This window comes from Sturnira hondurensis, unplaced genomic scaffold (genome assembly GCF_014824575.4).
Source record: "Sturnira hondurensis isolate 20B ecotype Veracruz unplaced genomic scaffold, ASM1482457v3 Scaffold0020309, whole genome shotgun sequence".
NCBI lineage: Eukaryota > Metazoa > Chordata > Mammalia > Chiroptera > Phyllostomidae > Sturnira > Sturnira hondurensis.
This window is the reverse complement of record NW_028092940.1, coordinates 179,286-198,508: the sequence shown is the minus strand read 5'-3', so window position 1 is coordinate 198,508 and position 19,223 is coordinate 179,286. Positions and strand designations below refer to the sequence as shown.

At 62.2% G+C, this 19,223-nt stretch overlaps 1 protein-coding gene across 2 annotated transcripts in view; it reads left to right on the top strand.

Moving 5' to 3' along the window:
• The first annotated feature begins 2,138 nt into the window (after window positions 1–2,138).
• The window catches only part of KCNH2 (potassium voltage-gated channel subfamily H member 2), a 31,774-nt gene continuing 14,689 nt past the window's right edge, over window positions 2,139–19,223 (top strand). The window contains exons 1-2 of one of the 2 annotated variants that reach the window (XM_037029501.1): window positions 2,139–2,541; window positions 5,305–5,535. In XM_037029501.1, coding sequence (XP_036885396.1) covers window positions 2,466–2,541; window positions 5,305–5,535 — 307 coding nt within the window. In that variant the 5' untranslated portion in view covers window positions 2,139–2,465. The remainder of the gene's footprint in view (window positions 2,542–5,304; window positions 5,536–19,223) is intronic. The other variant, XM_037029500.1, reaches the window with a different exon arrangement.

Sequence of the window (19,223 nt, the reverse complement as noted above, 5' to 3'; positions counted from 1 at the left end):
GGGCCTTGTCTCTTCTCTTTTGGGAGGCCCAAGGGCCCCTCTGATCCCTTCATACCCCGACCGGCTGAGAGCAGAGGTCTATCCTGGGAAAGTGGGTACTGAAGTGTGGACAGCTGGTGGCCTGGCCAGGCGAATAGCTGCTGCCCTCCCCCCACCCCTCCCCGCCTGCCTTCAGCCTGGCTCTCCCCAACCCTTGGTCTGGAGAGAAGGGGATGCTGCCTGCAGATGTCTCTTTCGAGTCCTCTGTCCCCAAACCCGTTCTCATTGCAGGCCCCTTCTCCCTCCCCAAACCCTCCAATGTGGGGGGGAAAGCACCCCACTCAGGTGGAAATTGTCCTGGCCTTGCATCAGAGTGGCCTCCGGTGGAGAAGGTGCTGGGCCAGCCACAGACTGGGCTTTTTGCCCCACAACCCAAGATGGCAGGTCACAGAGGAAGGGGAGTCTGTGCCACGGAAGACTCTGGGACTCTTGGGCAAGCGAAGATGCAAGTGAGGAAGCTGCATTAGGTGGGAGGGCCGAAGGGATGAGATGACTGTACCGGCAAGAGCGGCTGGTCTTTTTTAGCATCAGCTGGGAGAGCCACCGCCTTCTCTCCCACTGGCTGCCTCCCTGACTCACTGCCCACCCACCAGCAAATAAAGAAGGGGTGTCACCTGCTGGCCAGTGGCCCTGTCTGGCCACAGTGTTGGCATCCTTTTTGCTCCTGGGTGGAAGGGGAGAGTCTGGGTGAGAGACCTCTTCCTCTAGGCCTCTCTCCTTCCAGACTCTGCTTCCTCCTTTGCCCTTTGCTCCTCCCCTCCCCCACATCACAGGACGGTTTTCCCTGGTGACAAGACCCACCCCCTAGCTCCTGGGACAGAGGCAGCTGCGAGCCCTCCGGGGCCCCCACATGGCCCCATCCATCTAGCCGGGTCTCTGATCTCGGCTGCAGGGGAGGGGACCCCGCCGGCTGCTCAGCGGCCGACTCCTCCCCGCTGCCCTCTCAGCTGTCGACACTCGCTTTTGTCCCCTGGCCTTCCTGGGGCCCTGCCTGGCTGCTCAGGCCCGGGACACCGCGCCCGGAGACCCTCACTCAGACCCAGGCAGGCGATGGGCAGGCGACAGGCAGACACCCTGCCTGCCCTTGAGCATCCTCAGGCCTCCTTGCCTAAATAAGGGAGCCGCAGCTGCCGCAAGCCAGCTGGCCGGGGGGAGGGGCCGTCGGCTAGGCCAGGGTTTTCCGAGGGGCTGGGCCGTCGCCGCGCCGCAGGGCCCGGAGCCCGCCGATTGGGCCTGCACGGCTGGCCCCGCGCTGCAGACGGAGGGCGGGCCGCTCGCACAAGGGGATCCCCAGGATGGAACGTCGCGCTCACCGGCTTTTCTTTGATACCGCGGCTGGGAGGCCGCAATTCCCGTCAAAATGTCCCTCTCTGTTCCGGAGGGCCCCGAATAACCCCGGAGAGGGCTGTGTGTGTGTGTGTGTGTGTGTGTGTGTGTGTGTGTATTGGGTGTCGGTGTTGGGGGGCGCCCCCGCTGTAGGTGCGTGCCCCTCCAGAATCTCACCCACTCTTGTCTCAAATCTCCGCTGACCTGGGGCCTCCAGAGCGTCTTGCCCTGCACATAGGCCGGGTCTCCCCGACCCTGGGCCCGTCCTCCCGGGGCCCGGGCCTCCCCCTGACACCTACAGCAGGCATTGAGCGCCCGCTGTGCGCACCGCGCGGGTGCTTGGCTTGCTGGGGGAAGGGGCCACAAGGGACCCGCCCTCTCCCTTCAAGTCAGGTTTCCCCGGCTTTCTAGTGCAGGGGTGGGGTTAGAATCCCCAGTCCCCTCCTTGGCCGGCTGTCGCACCTGTGTTTAAGGTTCCCCTACCTAAGGGTCCCTTCCCCCTCTTGGGGGGGGGGCGCGCGAGTCCGGGGGCGCTCGAGGGCCGAGCGGGGGTCTGGGTCCGGGGGAGCCTTCGGCACGGCTCAGCCAATGGGAAGAACGGGCGCGCGGGGTGTGTGTAGGGGGGTGGGGAGAGGGCGGCGCTGCGGGCGCGCGGCAGCGGGAGGGGGCCGGGAGGCGGGGGCCGGAGCCCGAGGGGCGCGCGCCTCGTTAACCCTTCCGCGGCCGGGCCGAGCCGCAGGCGCAGCCCGAGCCGCGGGCGCCGAGCGGCTGTCGGCGCGGCGGGTGGGAGCCGGGAGCTCCGAGCTCGGGCGAGCGGAGCGCAGCGCGGGGAGGCAGCGGAGCGGGGCCCGTGGCTCCACGGGGGCCGGCAGACAGGTGTGCGGGTGGCCTGAGCTGAGGAGGCTCCAGGCCCGGCCCACGGTCCGAAGCCGGGAGCCGAGCGGGGACGCCGCGCCCGCAGTCCAGTCCGGGCCCCGCCCGTGCTCTGCTTGGCCGCGGGGTGCGGCGACCACAGCCGGGTAGGGCTACCCAAAGCCTAGTGTTGGGCCGGGCTGGGCCGGGGTGGGTGGGGGCCCGCCCGGCCCGCCCATGGGCTCAGGATGCCGGTGCGGAGGGGCCACGTCGCGCCGCAGAACACCTTCCTGGACACCATCATCCGCAAGTTTGAGGGCCAGAGTGAGTGGGGGAGGGGGCTGCAGGGGAGGGGGCTGGGGGGACGGTCCGGTGAGCTCTCCTGAGTGTGAATGGGGGGGTGGGCGTGCCCGGGGCTGTGTGCATCTGCCTAGCGAGTCAATGGGGGTTGGTGTCCTCCGGGCGTTGGCCAGGGGTCGCAGGGCAAGGCTTGGTGCTGGTGGCTGGGTGCTTGGGGCGCGGGGCGGGAGGCTCGGCTCGGCTCAGTCCTCCAGGACTGGGGAGTGTGTGGGACACTCTGAGTGTGCAGGGCAGGGAGATGATACGGAGTATAGCTGAGACGGAGTATGCAGGCATCCCCAACTCTGGGGATACCTGGATGTGGAGGGGGCTGTGGGGGTGCACCGGCAGGAGAAGGGATGTGGTCCACACGGTGGGACCCCAGTGGGACTGGACAGGTGCCCACCTTGACTGTACCATGACAGAGTGACAGCAAGCACACAGGGTCAGTGCCTAACCTACTCTTGGACATGTGTGTGTGTGGGGGGCACGTATGTGTCACTCTAGAGTTTGACCCTGCATGAGCAGCGTGGAGGTGCCCCAGACGAGGCTACGAATGATGCGGCCTAGGGTGAGAGGGTGTCACGGGCTGGAGCCCGGCTTTTCGGGGCTGACAGCCTCCATGCAGTGCTCCCGTTGTGGATTTTCCCCGTCCCTGCGCCCCCTTTTTGGGACTACAGCCCCTCTGCACCGGCCTGGCAGGAGAGGCTTCCAGCAATGTCCCAGGCCAGGTGAATGTTCTGGGCATGGGCTTTGCACCCGCCCGGAGGGCATGTGCCTGTCCCCAAGGCTGCATGTGCCATGGTGGGTGTGACTGCCAGGGGCCTGGGAATGGGGAGCTGGTAACATTCCTTGCCCATGACCCTGAGAGCAGGGGACAACGTGTACTTGTAACAGTGGTGGGTGGAGGGAGGGTCGGTTGGATGGACAGTGCTGTCTGATGGAGGAACAAGATGATCCTCTGGGGGGGGAGGGGGGAGGACCTACTCTGCGGAGGGCCACCTGCAGGGGCTTTCCCTTCCACAAGCTCCCGGAGGCTGGCTGTTCAGGGCCTGGCTTCTGGGCCCACTTCTGTCCCTGACTGCCCTGTGACCTTGAGTGACTGACTCTCTTTCCTGAGCCTCAGTTTCCACATCTGGGAAGAAGGATGGGACTGAAGGAATCTTTCAAATCCTTTTGTGCTCCGTATTCCAGGAGCTCCGTGAAGGGGGGTGGGTGGGTGGGGCCTGCCTTCGAAGAAACTTGCTCTTCTCTGCAGGCCTGGCAATGGGGGCCAAGTGGTTTCCTCTTCCTCCAAAGCTGGTGCTCTGGACTGCCTTGGGCTCAGGTGGTTATAGAGGCTGAGTCAGGGGTGTTTATGTGTGACCGAGAGCTCTGACTCCTAGGGTTGACCCCTGCCTGGGAGTTTTAGGGGGCCTGGGGAACTGACCTAAAGATGACCCAACGTCAGAAAGTAACTTCCTGAAGGCCGGGGTAAGGGATGGCTGAGGAAGGCAGGAGGAGCCTGCCTGGCTGCAATGCACTAGGCCTCGTGTCCCTGAGATGGCCTGGGGCTGTAGCCTGAGGCCCGTGCTTGCTGGAGAGGGAGGGGGCAGAGTTCCGACTGTTACTGAAAGCCCCGGCTTTAAAGGCCATAGTGGCCGGAAACTTCGGTGTTTATAAAAAGCTCTTATCCCAGGAGCATCTTCCCTGGCACAAGCTTCTGCTGCCCGTCTGCTGCTCACCGGCCAACCTGGCTCTCAGGGCAGGCACGGAGCAGGGTAGCCGAGTCTAGCTGGCACGGGTCCTTCGGGCACATGATGGGGCAAACCTGAGGCAGCCCTCGCATCCTTGGGGGAGGTCCCCTTCCTGGGTCTGCCTTCTTACAAGTGGGCTTCTGTCTCAGGCCTGCCCCTCGCTCCAGGTATTTTCAGGATTGGCGCTGCAGGTCCCTTTCTTTGCTCCCAATGACCTTGGGCTTCTGTCTGTGGCCCTCGGGGTATTCCTTCACCTTCTGCCAGAACCGAGTTCAAAAGCTGGCTCTGTCATTTACGAGTTGCAGTCTGTGGGCATGGCAGTGAACTTCTCCGGAGCCCCACTTTCTTCATCGAGAATACGAGGAGGACTACTTTCGGGGGTTGTCAGTATTACATGAGATAAAGCGTAGCAGGTGGTCACGTGGTACTTTTCTCATCCTCTTTGGCGCGCCCACTCCCCAGCCTTTGACTGCACTTCTGGGAAGTACTGATACCTGTGGGGAGTGATTCCCTGGGGATCCCCAGAGTAAGGCGTGGCCAGAGAGTGCCCCCAGTCTAGAGGGGGCGCGTCAGAAAGAGAAGCTGAAGGAGCGGGTGCAAAGGGAAGGTTGGCCGCCATCTCTGGCCCTTCCCAATATCCCTCTCCAGGCCCAGTGTTTATCCCTACGCCACGGCTGCTGACACGCGTTGCTGACACCCGCCCAGGCTGGCCTCGGCCCCAGGCGCGGAGGGGGCGGCAGGCCTCTGGCTGTCAGCCCGGGGGAAGCCACGCAGCCAGTCCGCGGGCTGGGTGAGGGAGGGGGCGCGAGGTCCGCCAGGCCAGCCGAGGCACCTGTGTCGGCACAGCTGCGTTCGCCCCCTGCTGGGGACCCCAGTTCCTGCTGTGCTCTCTGGGGCGGGGAGTCCCTGGGCGGGCGGCATTGTGTGACAAGAGAATGTAAAGAAGGGCTGGGAGCCCTCGAGGCAGGGGTCCGTGCTCACGTGCCCGCGTATCCCCGCACCCCCTCCCCAGGCCGCAAGTTCATCATCGCCAACGCTCGGGTGGAGAACTGCGCCGTCATCTACTGCAACGACGGCTTCTGCGAGCTGTGCGGCTACTCGCGAGCGGAGGTGATGCAGCGGCCCTGCACCTGCGACTTCCTGCACGGGCCGCGCACTCAGCGCCGCGCCGCCGCGCAGATCGCGCAGGCCCTGCTGGGCGCGGAAGAGCGCAAAGTGGAGATCGCTTTCTACCGGAAGGATGGTAGGCGGGGCCGCGGTGGGGGCGGGGCCACACGGGGCGGGGCCACACGGCGAGGGCGGGGCCGAGAAGGCTGGGTGTGGGGACCGAGAAAGTGGGGTGGGGTTCGGCTGGAGCCCGGGAGGGTTCTGTAGTGCCATGACCCGGGCTGGGGCCATTGCGGTGGGCCAGGTGGGAGGCAAGGGCTGGGCAGTGGAGCTGCAGGCCCTCAGAGTCTCTTCACCTCACTCACTCTGGTGGGATGGTTTTTTGGGGTAGCCGAGGGGCTGCTTGGCGGTGAGCCTGGCACCTCTGGTTTCTTCCGCCCTGGGCAGATGTGGGCATGTTGAGCTAGGTAGCCTGGAGTTTGGCACGGCTGCGATGTGTGTGTGCATGGACATAAGTAATGGGTCAGGCTGGTGGCTGGGCACTCACTTCTGGTCCCAGGCCTCTTGCTAACCGAGGGCAGACCCTGCCTCATGACTGACTGGTCTGGGGAAGTCACCGAGGGCCAGGGTGGGGAGGGCCGCAGGACTCTGGCATGTTCTCCGCTGCCCCGCTCCTGTCCCCTTTCTCTTCTGCACTTCAGCTGCACCTGGCATGAGGTGTGTGCCTCTCCCCAACCTCAGTTCCTTTGTCTCATCTGTCGAGGGCCCCGCCTGTTGCCATCCCTTCCTGTGCCAGGTGTCTTGGCTCAGCCGCAGCCGCCTAGCCCAGCTGCTCTGGGCTTCCGGAGATGGAGATCAGAGACCGCATAAACAGAGCTCTGGGCGGGGCTGTTCCCTCTGCGTGTCTGTCACTGCGGGGTGGGCTTTGGTCTGGAGGTTCAGTGCAGCAGGCCTTTGGGAGGTCTGCAGAGGGCCGGGCAGGCAGTCGCCCATGGTGTCCGATCTTGCTGCTCCCCAGGGTGTATCCGATGAGCGTTTACCAAACCTAGGGTCTCACAGGTGGACCAGTGAACAGTACGGGGTGGCGGTGTACTGCTCACAGGGGGCTTACCTGCTGTAGAGAACAAGTTCTGCCTCCCCCTGGGGTAAGCAAAGGGAGCCAGCAGCCCCATGCCCCTGGCCTTGCCTCTTGGGACCTCCCCTGTATGCTCAGGGTTGCTGGCCACTGCCCAGTTCAAGCTCGTGTCCGCCGATGGCCCTGCTTTTGTAGGGGTGCCTGGCCTGTGACATCACTGCACAGCATTAGATGGTCCCTGTCGCTGGAACCCTGTGGAAGAAGATCTCCTCACAGCATGTGGGAGTTCTGGCCAGGAGGCAGGGGCTGCGGCCTAGATGGGAACTCTGAAAGCAGGACCTTCTGTCTGCCTTCTCACTGATGCCTCCCAGAACCTCATTCAGAGCAGATTTGCTTTGTATCTGCCTGGCCATCTAGTCCTAGCCGATGTCGGTGGGCGGCTTCGATGTGCTGGACACTGTGCTAAGTGTTTCGCTTGCGTTATCTTCTGGGATCTTCACAACAACCCTGGGAGGTAGATACATTTTTTCCCCTTCCATTTATGGATGAGGAAACAAGGTCAGAGAAATTAAGAAACTTTTCCAAAGTGATACAGCTAGTAAGTGGCCGAGCTGGGAATGGAACCCTGTCTGGCGATCGGAGCCCTACCCATTCTGCACTGCCATATATTAAAAGTGGCACCAGCTAGTTACAGGGGTGCCTATAGATGCACTTTACGTACGATTTTATTCTGCAAGTTGCAGACCATTGGTGTAATGAACAGAATGGGAATACATTAGGTGCTGGGTTCGGGTCTAACACTGGCAGTCGTGGGCAATGGGGTGAGTGGGTTCCTGCCCCGAGCCTGCTTCTACTTCTGGGATAATGCGCCTGCTCGGCTCCGGGGCATCAGGGGCCTGAGTGCTTTATCTTTGCTGTACGGCCCGGGAAACAGGCCTGCCCTACGGCTCTAGGCTGGCTCCTGTGGGAGAGGATGGCGGAGGGACCCCGCCTGCAGGGGCCCTATTATGGAATCTTGGTGGCCTTGAGGATCACTTAATCTCACCCACTCGAGTTACAGATGGAGACACTGAGAAGCGGAGGTCCAGTTACCGGCGAATCAGTGGAGGGAGTGGGACTAGAACCCAGGCCCCCTTGTCCAGGTTCAATCTCTTTTGCCCCCTTCAGGTTACGACTCCCAATGGGGCCGTGACCCAGAAAGCCCTGTGCCGGCCGCCTCTGCCTGCCCCCTTCCCTGCTCTCACATAGTTTCCATGGGATCAGGTATCTCCTGTTGGCCAACAGGCCAGCCTGGGCCCTCGGGTCATGTGGGTCCCCTCTTCTCCTGGCACTGGAGGCCTAGGATGCAGACAGATGTCCTCGGCCTCCGCTCCCCCTGCCCTGAGACACTCAGTCCCATACCTATCACACTAGGGAGGTGTAGAATGCCAGGGCTAATTCTTGTTTCTGTCTAGGCCATTCTCAGGGTCTCTGCCTGGGCCTGCCACGGGGGCAGGGGTCCCTGGGCTTCGGCCCCAGGGAGGTGGGTGGCTGGGCAGGAGGCGGGGCCTTTATCTGGCAGGCGCCGGTGTGGACAGCTGTGCCGTGTCGGTGCCTCTGGCCTAGCTCTGTGCAGTGTCAGGGCCTGGAGCCAGACAGCTCTGTTTCGGACTTGCTGGGGCGGCTGGGAGGCAGCGGGGCTCAACTGGGGGGTTGGCGGGGGCTGGAGGAAGAGACTTGAGGTGCCAGGGGCCGCTCACTGCTGGCTCTGGGTCCGTGCCCCTTAGCCGCAGGCCCAGGATTAAGGGGCCATTGGGAGCAGAGCCTGGGGGCAGTGTGGGTGCTGGTGTGCACCTGCAGCCCCACATGGCTATCGGGATGGCCTTGGGTCCCTTTGAGCAAGGCTCCTCCTCTGCCAGGCCTGGCAGAGGACCCTGCTCTCTGTCCCTTGAGGTCCCTCTGCTCTTTGTTTCCGACATCTCTCTGCACACTGCCTCCCGCAGCGCTGGGCCTGTCTGCCTGTGCCCACGGTCTCCGCTACTTCCCTCGTCCCCAGGGCTCCCCCCCACCCCGCTGACTTTCTGACCCCTTTGTCTTTGTCTCCTTCCTGCATCTGTCTCTCTCCTTCCCACCGGCACCCCTGAGCCTTCCTCCCTCCGGGCTCTGTCTGGCTCCCGGCACCTCTGCCTGTACTGGCCTGATCTCCATTTCCCTATGTCCCCAGGAGCCCGTGCGTGGGTGGAGATGGGGGTGTCTCTAGAGAAGAGTCTGTCTGCTTCTCTGCTCCAGCTGCAGGCTGGTTGCCATGGTAACAGGGTCAGAGGGCCCCCACTGCAACAGCTGAGCTGCAGGCTGGGGGAGGGGTGGAGACCAGCCTGCTGGCCTGCACCCTGGTGCCCTCGTGTCCATGGGGAGCCTGAGCCCCAGAGGTGGCCCCAGATCCACTGGTTTACCGTCCCCAGACTCAGACCCCAGCCTCCAGGGGCCTGTGGAGGCAGTTCTGGCACCAGTGCCACTTCTATGGGCCTTCTGTGACTCTCCACACACGGGGGCCATGCTGGATGACCCATCTGCACACTCAGACACTCGCTGCCCTCTGCCCTCTGCAAGCCCTGGGCCCCAGGCCCCAGCCCCCCCCCCCCCAGCAGTGCACCGCATTGCTGGTGCCAGGTACCGGCACCGGATCCAGGTGAAGCGGCCCCAGGGTGGATGCTGCTGGGCAGGCCAGGTGGATGGGGCCTGGTGCCTCGGCGTGTCTTTGGCTTGGGAGCAGCCCAGAGGACAAGGTTAGGAAGCCACCAGGGACTTCCTCCTCCTTGGGCCTTCTGAGACAGGGCAGGGGAGGGCGCCTACAGATGTCCAGGGCTCTCCCACTTAGCACCTTTCCTCGGAGGTTCCAGGAGGAGGCATTCCAAAGCTGGAGCACAGTGCCCTGGCCCGTGTGGGGGCTTCCTGTCTCTGGAGGCAGGAGTGAGGCGGGCTCTCCGGGACAGCGGGGTGGGGCCGCTCCTGACCCCCCTCTGGGGTCTGGAGAGTGTCAGGAGGGCGACTCCTCTGTGTTGTGTCTGCTGTAAGTCCTGGAGAGGCGCTATGTAAATATTTGCACGGGCCGCTGGGAGCAGAGTTTGACGGTGGCGGTCGTGGGCTCTGGGGGCGGGGGGGGGGGGCTGTGGGCATCAGCAGGGCCAGCGTGGGGGCGGGATGAGACCTGGGAGACCCAGCCTCTTTTCGGCCCAGAGGTGGCTTCCAGGGGGGTGTGTCGTGACAAGTTCCAAGAAAGCCCTTTCATGCTCAAACACCTTCCCCAAGCGTGTCTGACATACCTCCGTTAGAGAACCTTTTGCTTGGGTGGAGAATGAGTGTTTTCCTTTACAAACACGTTCTCTCCTGTCACCCCGCCTGCCGTGTGCAGGGAGGAAGAGGAGTTACCTAGCCCCTAGTGTAGGTGTTTGTGGGTGTGTGGCCGGGAGTTTAACAGACACTTTCCCTCCGGCCCCCGGAAGGAGAGCCCAGGGGTCAGGGCCAGAGCGTGGGGCTCAAGGAGGGACACCTGGGACAAGTGACTCATATGGGAGGGGCCCCCCACCTGTCCTGAGTGCAGGGCCCATAAAGAAAGTTCCCTGCGCTGTGCACTGTGGTTGGCCTCAGATGAGCCTCTCTCTTACTTAGGTGACACAGGGCATGAGGAGGGCTGGGCAGGGACATCTCCTCGGCACACCAGGTCCCTTTGCTCACAGTTCTGCCCGAGGTCGCCACGTCTGAATTCGCCCACTGGACTGTGAGCCCCGCCCACTGGACTTCGCAGACAGCAGTCTGCTATATTCTCTGTGGGTGTCTGTCTGGTGCACAGTGGGAGCTCAGCACGTGCTTGTGTGGGAATGAATGAATGAAGGAATGAGTGAGTCAGTGAATAAAGGAACGAGGTGGACGGGGTGCTGGTGAAGAAGCCTAGGCAGGTGTCAGTGACTCTGTCTTTTCTGTCCGTTGGTTGGGAGCGGGTTCTGGCTCTGTGACCCCGCCACTGTGTGACCTCAAGTAGATCACTTTCCCCCTCTGGGCTTCTCCGTTCCCTCCGTGAAGAGCCTCAGCTTCACAGAACGCAGGGGCCAAGGGGGCTGGGGTTAGAGGCTGGGGAGGCTGTCTGGGCCAGAGGGCGGTGGGCCGGGGAAAGGTGGTCAGAGGGGCCTGGGAGTCCTCCAGCCCTGCTGTGTGTGTGGGATGTTGTGGGGGGCAGGGAAGGCATCTGGGATTCCCAGCCCACCGCTCCCCTCCCCCACTTGGAGTCGGACCAAAGAGGCTTGGTGGGGGTGGCAGCTATGTGGGCCATGCTCACAGGCACGGTCACGGTGGCTGCTTTCCGGTTTGTAGGCTGGGACGCGTGCTCTCCGGCAGGTGGTCCTCACGGCCCTCTCAGAGGTAGGCCTCCTCTCCATCTGCACAGGAGGGACCCCGTTGGTGGGAACGGCAAGGGGACTTGCCCGTGTGACCCTCGGTGCCTGAGTGGGGAGTCGAATGCAGCTTTCCTGTTTCTGCCCTGGACCCCTGCCCGCCTCGGAGAGCCGCTACACGGGCTCTCTGGCCCCCGAGGGCCCCTGCGGGGCGTGGCGGGCTCCGGGCCTCCGGAAATGCAGGTTCCAGCTCGGTTCCGGGGCCGCAGTTCCTCACTGGCTGAGTGGGAGCAAACACCTGCTCTCCCAGGTGCTGCTGGGAGAGGCGCCGAAAATCAGATGGTAGATGCCAGCAAGGCCCTGTCCAGTGTGAAGGCTCATTCTGCCTGCCTGGAGGCAGGTGTCACCCCCGGGGCTGCAGGTCCTGGCCAACCCTGGGGGAGTGTGTCAGCGTCCCTGGGTCCCACTGCGTTCTGCCCTGCCCCGTGTCCCTCGCACGCCTTCCTCCTGCCCCTCCCTGGTGTCTGCCGACCCCAGCTCCTGCCTCCCCCCTAAATCATGGAAATGACAGTATCTGTGTTATTGTTTTTGCTTTCTCTTTCACTCGGTTTTTGCCTTCTTTTTCTCTCACTCCACAGTCCCATTACCCTCCCCTTAGGCAACCATTCAAACTTACTTCCTGCGAATGCTCTGCTTGCATATGTTCTTGCAAGATTCCTGTTTTGTCTGGATGCATAGAGGTTTAATTTATGTAAATGGTATGTGCTAGCTATTGTATTCTGGTGCTCACTTTTCTCACCCAGGAGGATGCCTCTGAGTCCCTCGAGGCGGCTACTTGGCATCTAGTCAGTAGCTGCATCTACAGTGGGGCGTACCCACTTCTGTTTGCCCGCGGGGGGGGGTGACGCTTCAGACCGAGCATCTCCCTAAATAATGCTGCAGCGACCACGCTCACCCACAGCCCCTTGGGACTCACGGGAGGGTGTGTATTCGGGCTACGTCCCCAGAAGTGAAGTTGCTGGGTCACCAGGTCTGTGGGCACTTCATTCAACTAAGTCCTGCCAGACTGCACTCGAGGATGGCTGTGGCCACTGTCACCCACCTGTGCAGAGCAGGAGACCCCCCCGGTCCCCCAGGTCTCTGCGGGATTCAGCCGGCCTCAGAATCCTGTGTAATCGTTGCCAGTCCAGTCGGTGAAAATGATATCTTGCTGCTTGAATTGGCATCTCTCTGCCTTCACCCGCGTCCACCTCTTATGCTGGGGGGCCTCTCGGGTTTACGTGCCTGTCAGTCACCCGCCCTCCGTGGAAAAAGCCACCGTCTTTTGTTCCCGTTGGTTTGTGCGAGTCGCTTGTGCGGGTGGAAACACACACACACACACACACACACACACACACACACACACAGAGTTAAATATTCAGCACGTAAATTCTGGATATCAGTTCCTGCTGAATCAAGATACGGCAAATCTCTTCTCACGTTTCGTTGCCTGTTAAATTTCTCCGACAAAGAAACTTAGTTTTGACACGGATTTAGTGAGCGTCAGCCTCGTTTGCACCTCCGAAGTTTTGTGGGAGAAATCCTTCACCATCCTGAGGCTGCGAAGGTCGACTTCTTCTTTTAGTTACTTCACCGTTTCACCTTTCCCAGCTGGGCCTCCGATCCACCCTGAGCCTACCTCTGTGTGCCGTGTCATGGCGGGATCAGGTTGTATTTATTTCCGTGTAGTGAGCCAATTTTCCCAGCGCGTCTCCTAAACAGTCTGTTGTTTTTCCATTGATTTGTGGGGCCACCTGTATCCACCGGCTATTGACCCAGGGGTATCTGTGGGTCTCTCTCTGACCTCTCTGTTCTGTTCCAAATGTTTATTTATCTTTCCTTGCATCAAAATGGCATTGAGAAAAAAAAAGCTGTGACCTTTAGTGTATCTTAGTGCCTGGGAAAGCAAACCTTTTCTCTTTATTCTTCGTTCGAAAGGTTGCTGTAGGTATCTGCGGGCCTCTCTTTTTCTTTGCAAACTTTAGAGAAACTTCATTGAGTTCCTGGAAAAAAAAACCCCATTAGCATCTTGATTGGGGCTCGATTGGTTTTATAGATGAATTTGGGGAGAACGGGCATCGTTATGGTATTTGTCTCACCCAAGAGCCCGGGCTGTCCCTCCCTGTATCACATTTCTGTAACCTTTCTTCATGTCAAGTTTTGCTTCCCCCCACTTAAATAAAGGCCGCGTGCATCCTGCCTCAATGTCTGGCTGTGTTATGGTTCTGCTGCTGTTACAAAAGTGGTCTTGGCTCTGGCCGAGGCTCTCAGGGCTCCGCGCTGGTGCAAGGAAGCGCCGTCTCGTCTCTCGTTTGGGCTGATCCTGCCCCAGGCAGCCTTACTGAACCCCGTCGCTGGTCCTACTAGCCTAGCTGTTGATTTGGTTGCTTTTTCCGGGAGAGGACCCTATCACCCGTGCACAGTGCAGGATTTCTGTCTTTATGGCTGGGTCCCCGTCACGAGTTTTGAGGCTCGAATGTTCCCTCGGACTTTCTGGGAAGCTTTCCCGTGTGCCGGTCTCTGGTGGCGCGTCCTGGTGTCCTGTGAGGCGGGCACGTCCCGGAGGGACGACCAGCTGAATGACGGAGGCGCTCTGGCTGACGGAGAGCTGGAGTTAGGGTGGGCTGTCCTCAAGGCACCCCCAGGCTTCCTGGGGCACGCTGCGCGCGAAGATGGGGCACACTTCCAGAAGGTTGTGAAGCCGGTGGGGAGGCCAGGGCCTGCAGGCTGTCTCCTGCTGGACATGGCCGAGTGGGTCACAGGGGTCACAGGGAAGGAGGCTGGTGGGGTCCCAGCCTCAGAAATGCCACGCCTGTGAGCCTCCCGGGTTCCTGGGCCTCCAGCCTCCGTGTGCCAAGCTCTCTGCTGACCAGCTTTCATGGCACTTCAGCGAAAAACCACCTTGATTCCCCTGGTGGTTCCGACTGCGGTCTTGACCCGGGGGCCGGGGGGGAGGTTCTGATATGAAAGGAGAGCTGGTAGCCTTGCATCCGAAAGGGAGCTCAGAGGGTGGGGAGGTGGCCCCATTTGCACACATGTGTCAGCGCAGGTGACTGCCCGAGTCCCCCATCAGTCCTCAGACACCTGCTTACCAGTACCTCCCAGGAAGCCGCCTTGACCCTAGCTGGCCTCAGGGCTCTGACTCTGGGGGGCCGGGTGGGGAGCTCACCCCAGAAGCCAGCAGGCAAGTATCTCCCAAGTTAGGGACATGGGTTTAGAAGCGTTCTCAGTGCAAAATCTCCATGTGGGCTGGATGGAGCCGTGTGGGAGATCTCTCTAGTGGGGTCCTGCAGAGCGGGAGAGGAAGAGAGCTGAGGTCTCGGGGATCTCTGTGGGGAGTGGAGCAGAGGCCGGGTAAAGCTGGGGTGCACAGAGGGATGGCCTCCTCAGGACTCAGCCTGCCAGCGAGTGTGGGGGTGGAGGCCCAGCTGGGAGGGCAGGTGAAGGTGAAGAGCCCGATGTGACCGGGAATAGTGGATCCCGGAGGTGTCTTGGGAGACAGACTCCAGGAAGCCGGGGAGGGAGGTGGAGTGTGCAGGCCTCGGGCCGGGAGGAGATGGGGCCGAGAGAGCAGCTTTCCCCGCCTGGGCACGGCCTTGCTTCACCTCCCGGGGCTTCTGGGGCGCAGGGCCGGTGACTCCACTTGACAGACCGGAAGACTGTGTTTCTGGGGAGTCGAGTGCCACCCAGCAGGTTGGCAAAGGGCAGGGCCCGGCCCCCAGCTTTTCCAGAACCAGCTGTTCTCTGGGGGCCGTTGCTGCGGTTGGGAAGGGGGATGATGCAGGCAGGCCACACGCAGTGCGTTTGGGGGTCCAGAGGCCCGAGCGCAGGCCCTTGAGGCCCTCTGCACAGCCCTCTAGGCCCCTGGGAGGGTGTCAGGTTGGGAGGGTGGTGGGGGGTCTCTCTGGGGACCCGCCTTCTGTGTGAGTCAGGATCTGGACCGGAGTTTCCAGCTGCTGCCCTGCAGCGTGTCCTCCAGGAGTGTCTGTTTCACTCAGCCCCCGAGGCCAGGCTGGGAAGTTGGTCTTTCCCTGTGTTACACACACACACGCACACACACTCTCTCTCTCTCTCTCTCTCTCTCCCTCTCTCAGGCACACGTACTCATTCACTGACTGGCCTCTCAAGCTCCCTACTCTGTGCCCTGGGCCTGCAATGTCCCTGGCTTTCCTAGGCCCCCGGCTGCCCATGAGAGCCGTGTTAGTGACACGGTGGCCCCCTTCCAGGAGCTGCTCCTTCTGCATCTTCCTGTCGCCGCCACCAGGCTAAATATAACCTGACACTGCACAGCCCCGGGCTGCACGGAGACAGCCTCTCTGCCTGGGGGCGGACGGGACGGCTGGGGCCCCAGCCTCCTGCCCTCGGCATGACTTTGGGCTCCACTCCTCCTGCCGGGTGCAGGGCAGGGAGGGGACCAGGGCTGCCTCTCCGAGGTCACCTTCCCTGCAGGGCCCCAGCACCCTGTCTTGTTACGGCTCTGGATGCTTCCACTCAGCCATCTGTCATCTCATCCCGCACTCCGGGCGGGAGTCACTCAGCCCTGTGGCTCCACCCCCCCCCCCAGGCAGTGTGATGTTCAGNGCACGGGGGCAGCCTCTCTGCCTGGGGGCGGACGGGATGGCTGGGGCCCCAGCCTCCTGCCCTCGGCATGACTTTGGGCTCCACTCCTCCTGCTGGGTGCAGGGCAGGGAGGGGACCAGGGCTGCCTCTCCGAGGTCACCTTCCCTGCAGGGCCCCAGCACCCTGTCTTGTTACGGCTCTGGATGCTTCCACTCAGCCATCTGTCATCTCATCCCGCACTCCGGGCGGGAGTCACTCAGCCCTGTGGCTCCCCCCCCCCCCCCAGGCAGTGTGATGTTCAGAGAGGTGAATGACCTGCTCACGGTTGCATAGCACATGCCCAGGTTTTCTGATGGTTGAGCAGATCAGCTCTGCTCCCCAGGGTCTGTCCCTCTGTCTGGGTTCTTTTCTCTTCCTCTATCTTGCCCAGGCTCCAACTTAGGGTCCTGCTGACTCCCCCGCGGCAGTGAGGGCAGGTGCTGGCCTGCTTTGTCCATGCTGCCCCAGCGCCTCACATGGGTGCCCTCAGTGAATGCTCATGGGGGAAGAGGAGCCACCCCCCAGGAGCCACGATGTCACCTAGCTTGCAGACTGAGATCTGACCTGGGGGCTTGCTGAGGGACGCCCAGCATCCCAGCTGGCCCCTACCCCGGCATAAGCTGCCCTGATTGATAAGACCTGCCCACCATACAGCCGAGGCCAGGGGTTCCAGGGGTGGGATATCTGGTTTGGGACTTCAGGTGGGGCCCGAGGCTGGGTTGAGATGCTGGGCAGAGATGATGCCCCAGGGTTGGCACCAGATGAAAGTCCTCCGGGTCTGTGTTCCGATGAATGACAGAGCCCTCCCCCGGGGTCAGGAGGAGCTGTACCCGCTGCACCTGGAATGTGTCCAGGCTGGGTTCTTCCCCAGGCTCTCTCTCTCTGTCCCCTCACCCTCCCTCCTCAGTGACCTGCGGTGAGCTGCATGGTTGTGTCTACCTTCCTCATCTCCATCCCTGCAGGGCCCAGGGCATCCCAAGCCCCAGGAGGCAGGCAAAGGCTGGGCACCCAGCCTCCTCACTGGGAGCCAGGGGTCTTCAGCTGAGGCTGGGGATCGGGGGTGTTCTTGGCCTCAGCCACGTGAGTCAGGGGGCCCGGGGCCTCTCCATTGCTGATGCCCATCCTCCTGTCTCTTCCTGCCCCCTTCTCCCAGTGTCAGGACCACCTTCGAGTCCTGTTCCTGCTTCACACACAGCATGTCATTCATCCTCCAGCCTTGTGGGGTGGGCTCGACATCCCCCGCCCCGTGCTGCAGACAAGCACCCTGGGACTCAGGGGCGGGAGGTGACTTGCCCAAGGTCATTCTCATGCAATGAACGAAGGCCACCTGACTCCACTGCCCTGGGCCCTCCACCCCGGCCCTACCTCCCTGAACGCGGGATCCAGCGCTGGCGCCCCGGGACTGCGCGCCGCGCCTGCCACTGTGTGGCCGCCCGCGGAACTGCAGCCTCACTCGGCTCTTCCGGCCGAGCCAGCCTTGCTCCTAGGGGTGCCTCCCTGGGGGCAGAGCACGGGTGGAGGCAGAAGAGGCTTGAGTGACTGACAGGTGCAGCGCTGATGGGGGGCGAGGCACTGCTGCGTTGCATGCGCCAGCGCGGGGCTCCCGAAGCACCTCAGCTCCGACTGACATCTCCGCTGTGTGCGGGTTAGAGCCCACATGCCCGCAAGCTGGAATTTGCTCCCGCTGTCCCTGTGCCTCACCCCTGGCCTGGCTGACCCTCAGAGACACCCCATACTTCCAGCCAGGAGGGAATGGGGTCCCCTGCAGGACTGGCTGGAGGTGGGCGACGTGCAGCTCACAGAGGACCCAACCAATCCGGCGGAGGGGTGGGAGGCAGAGCCTCAGAGAGCCGCGGCTGACTCTGGCCAGCCGCTCTCCTTCCTCCCATTTCCCCTTGAAAGTAGCAACTGGCGCCGCCCCTCCTCCTGCCACTTCCCGCAGCCATCAGGCAGGGCTCCAGGCCACATTTTTTGGAATAAGCTGGGCTCCGACAGGGTTATTTGAAAGGAAAAATTCCTTGAATGTCACTAAGGGAGAGAGGGGCCAAGGGGGCCCCGCGTGCGAGTGCGTGTCTATGGGCAGGGGTGAGCCTGAGCCCCAGCGGGGCTTCTGTTTGGAGTTTCTGCAGCCACACAGGGGCTGGGCTGGCGATTTGGGGTGCCAGGGTCCTAGGCTGTCCTGGCTGCAGAAGGCAGCTCTGGCTCTTCTTGGTGAGAAGTCTGAATGGAGTGGGTCCCAGGGCTGAGGCCTTAAGGCCAGAACCCCTAGGCTGTCCTGAAAGGTTGGCTCCTCCGGGTTCCACACTCTGGACTTTCCTGGGCCAAGTTTCCTGGTGAGAAGTGGGGGTCAGGGGCCTGGGTCACTGGGGCCCCGGGGGTCTCCAAGGCTAAGGTTTCCTGTCTTGGGCCTCTCGGAGTCCCAATGAGGGTCAGTCCCTGTCCAGGCCGCTGCTGGCCATCACCATATTAGGGCATAAAGCCTAGGCGAGCCGTCTGGGTGCCAAGCGGTCTCCAGCTGGGACCGGCCCCCTGCAGTGCTGGGGACAGCTGTGCTTCAATTAGGCCATGTCACCGTGTCAGAGGCCATAGGTCAGGGAACAGGAGAGGCTGCTGGTGAGAGGTCCAGACAGAAACCCCGGCTCAGGTTCCGAGGGTGGAGCCCTGGGGAACTCAGTGCGGTGCAGAATGCCTGGCCAGCCCCTCCCCTGGCTCAGCCCCGCTCATCCCCGTCACACCATGTTTCAGAGGCTCTCCTTCGTGAGAGGAATTCCACAGCTGTTAGAATTGCTGGCCTGCAGGAATCAGGCCCTTCACGCCTGGTCTGCTCAGGCCACTGCTGTACACTCCCCAAGGCTGAGCCCCCAGGGCCTGGTGGTGGGTACCAAACACTGTCCAGAGCCCCTCCAGCTTGCTGGCCACTCCCCCTCCATCCCTCTCTATCCTTGTCCCCTCCCTCACCATCATCACTGCCCCATTGCCAAACCTGAGGGGCAGTGCCTGCTCCNGCCTGGCCAGCCCCTCCCCTGGCTCAGCCCCGCTCATCCCCGTCACACCATGTTTCAGAGGCTCTCCTTCGTGAGAGGAATTCCACAGCTGTTAGAATTGCTGGCCTGCAGGAATCAGGCCCTTCACGCCTGGTCTGCTCAGGCCACTGCTGTACACTCCCCAAGGCTGAGCCCCCAGGGCCTGGTGGTGGGTACCAAACACCGTCCAGAGCCCCTCCAGCTTGCTGGTCACTCCCCCTCCATCCCTCTCTATCCTTGTCCCCTCCCTCACCATCATCACTGCCCCATTGCCAAACCTGAGGGGCGGTGCCTGCTCCCTGCTGAGTTGTTCTAGGTGCCAGGCCCAGCCCGGGGGACGCAGACACTGGCAAGTCAGGTCCCTGCAGTTCAGAGAAGACAGGTGGGCAGGGGGAGAAAGACAAGGAGGGAAGCCTCTGTCCCCCACCCCGAGGAGAAAGGGAGATAAGGGACAAGCCTGGTGGCCACAGGGCCCACAGAGAAGGAGGAACAGCAGGCGAATAGGTGTGTCAGGCTCTTCCTCAGGAATCAGCAGAGAGGAGGGCGAGGGGCCATGCACCAGACAGGGAGCAGAGGTAGGCGGGGCCCATCTGGCCCGGTGGGCTGGCCTCACCCGGTGGCCAGACAGAGAGAAAGAGAGAGACCGGGAGAGGAAAGGGAGGCAAGGAGAGACAGATGCGAGACCCAGGAGCAGCTCGCTTGGAGACTCTGTGGTGAAGGG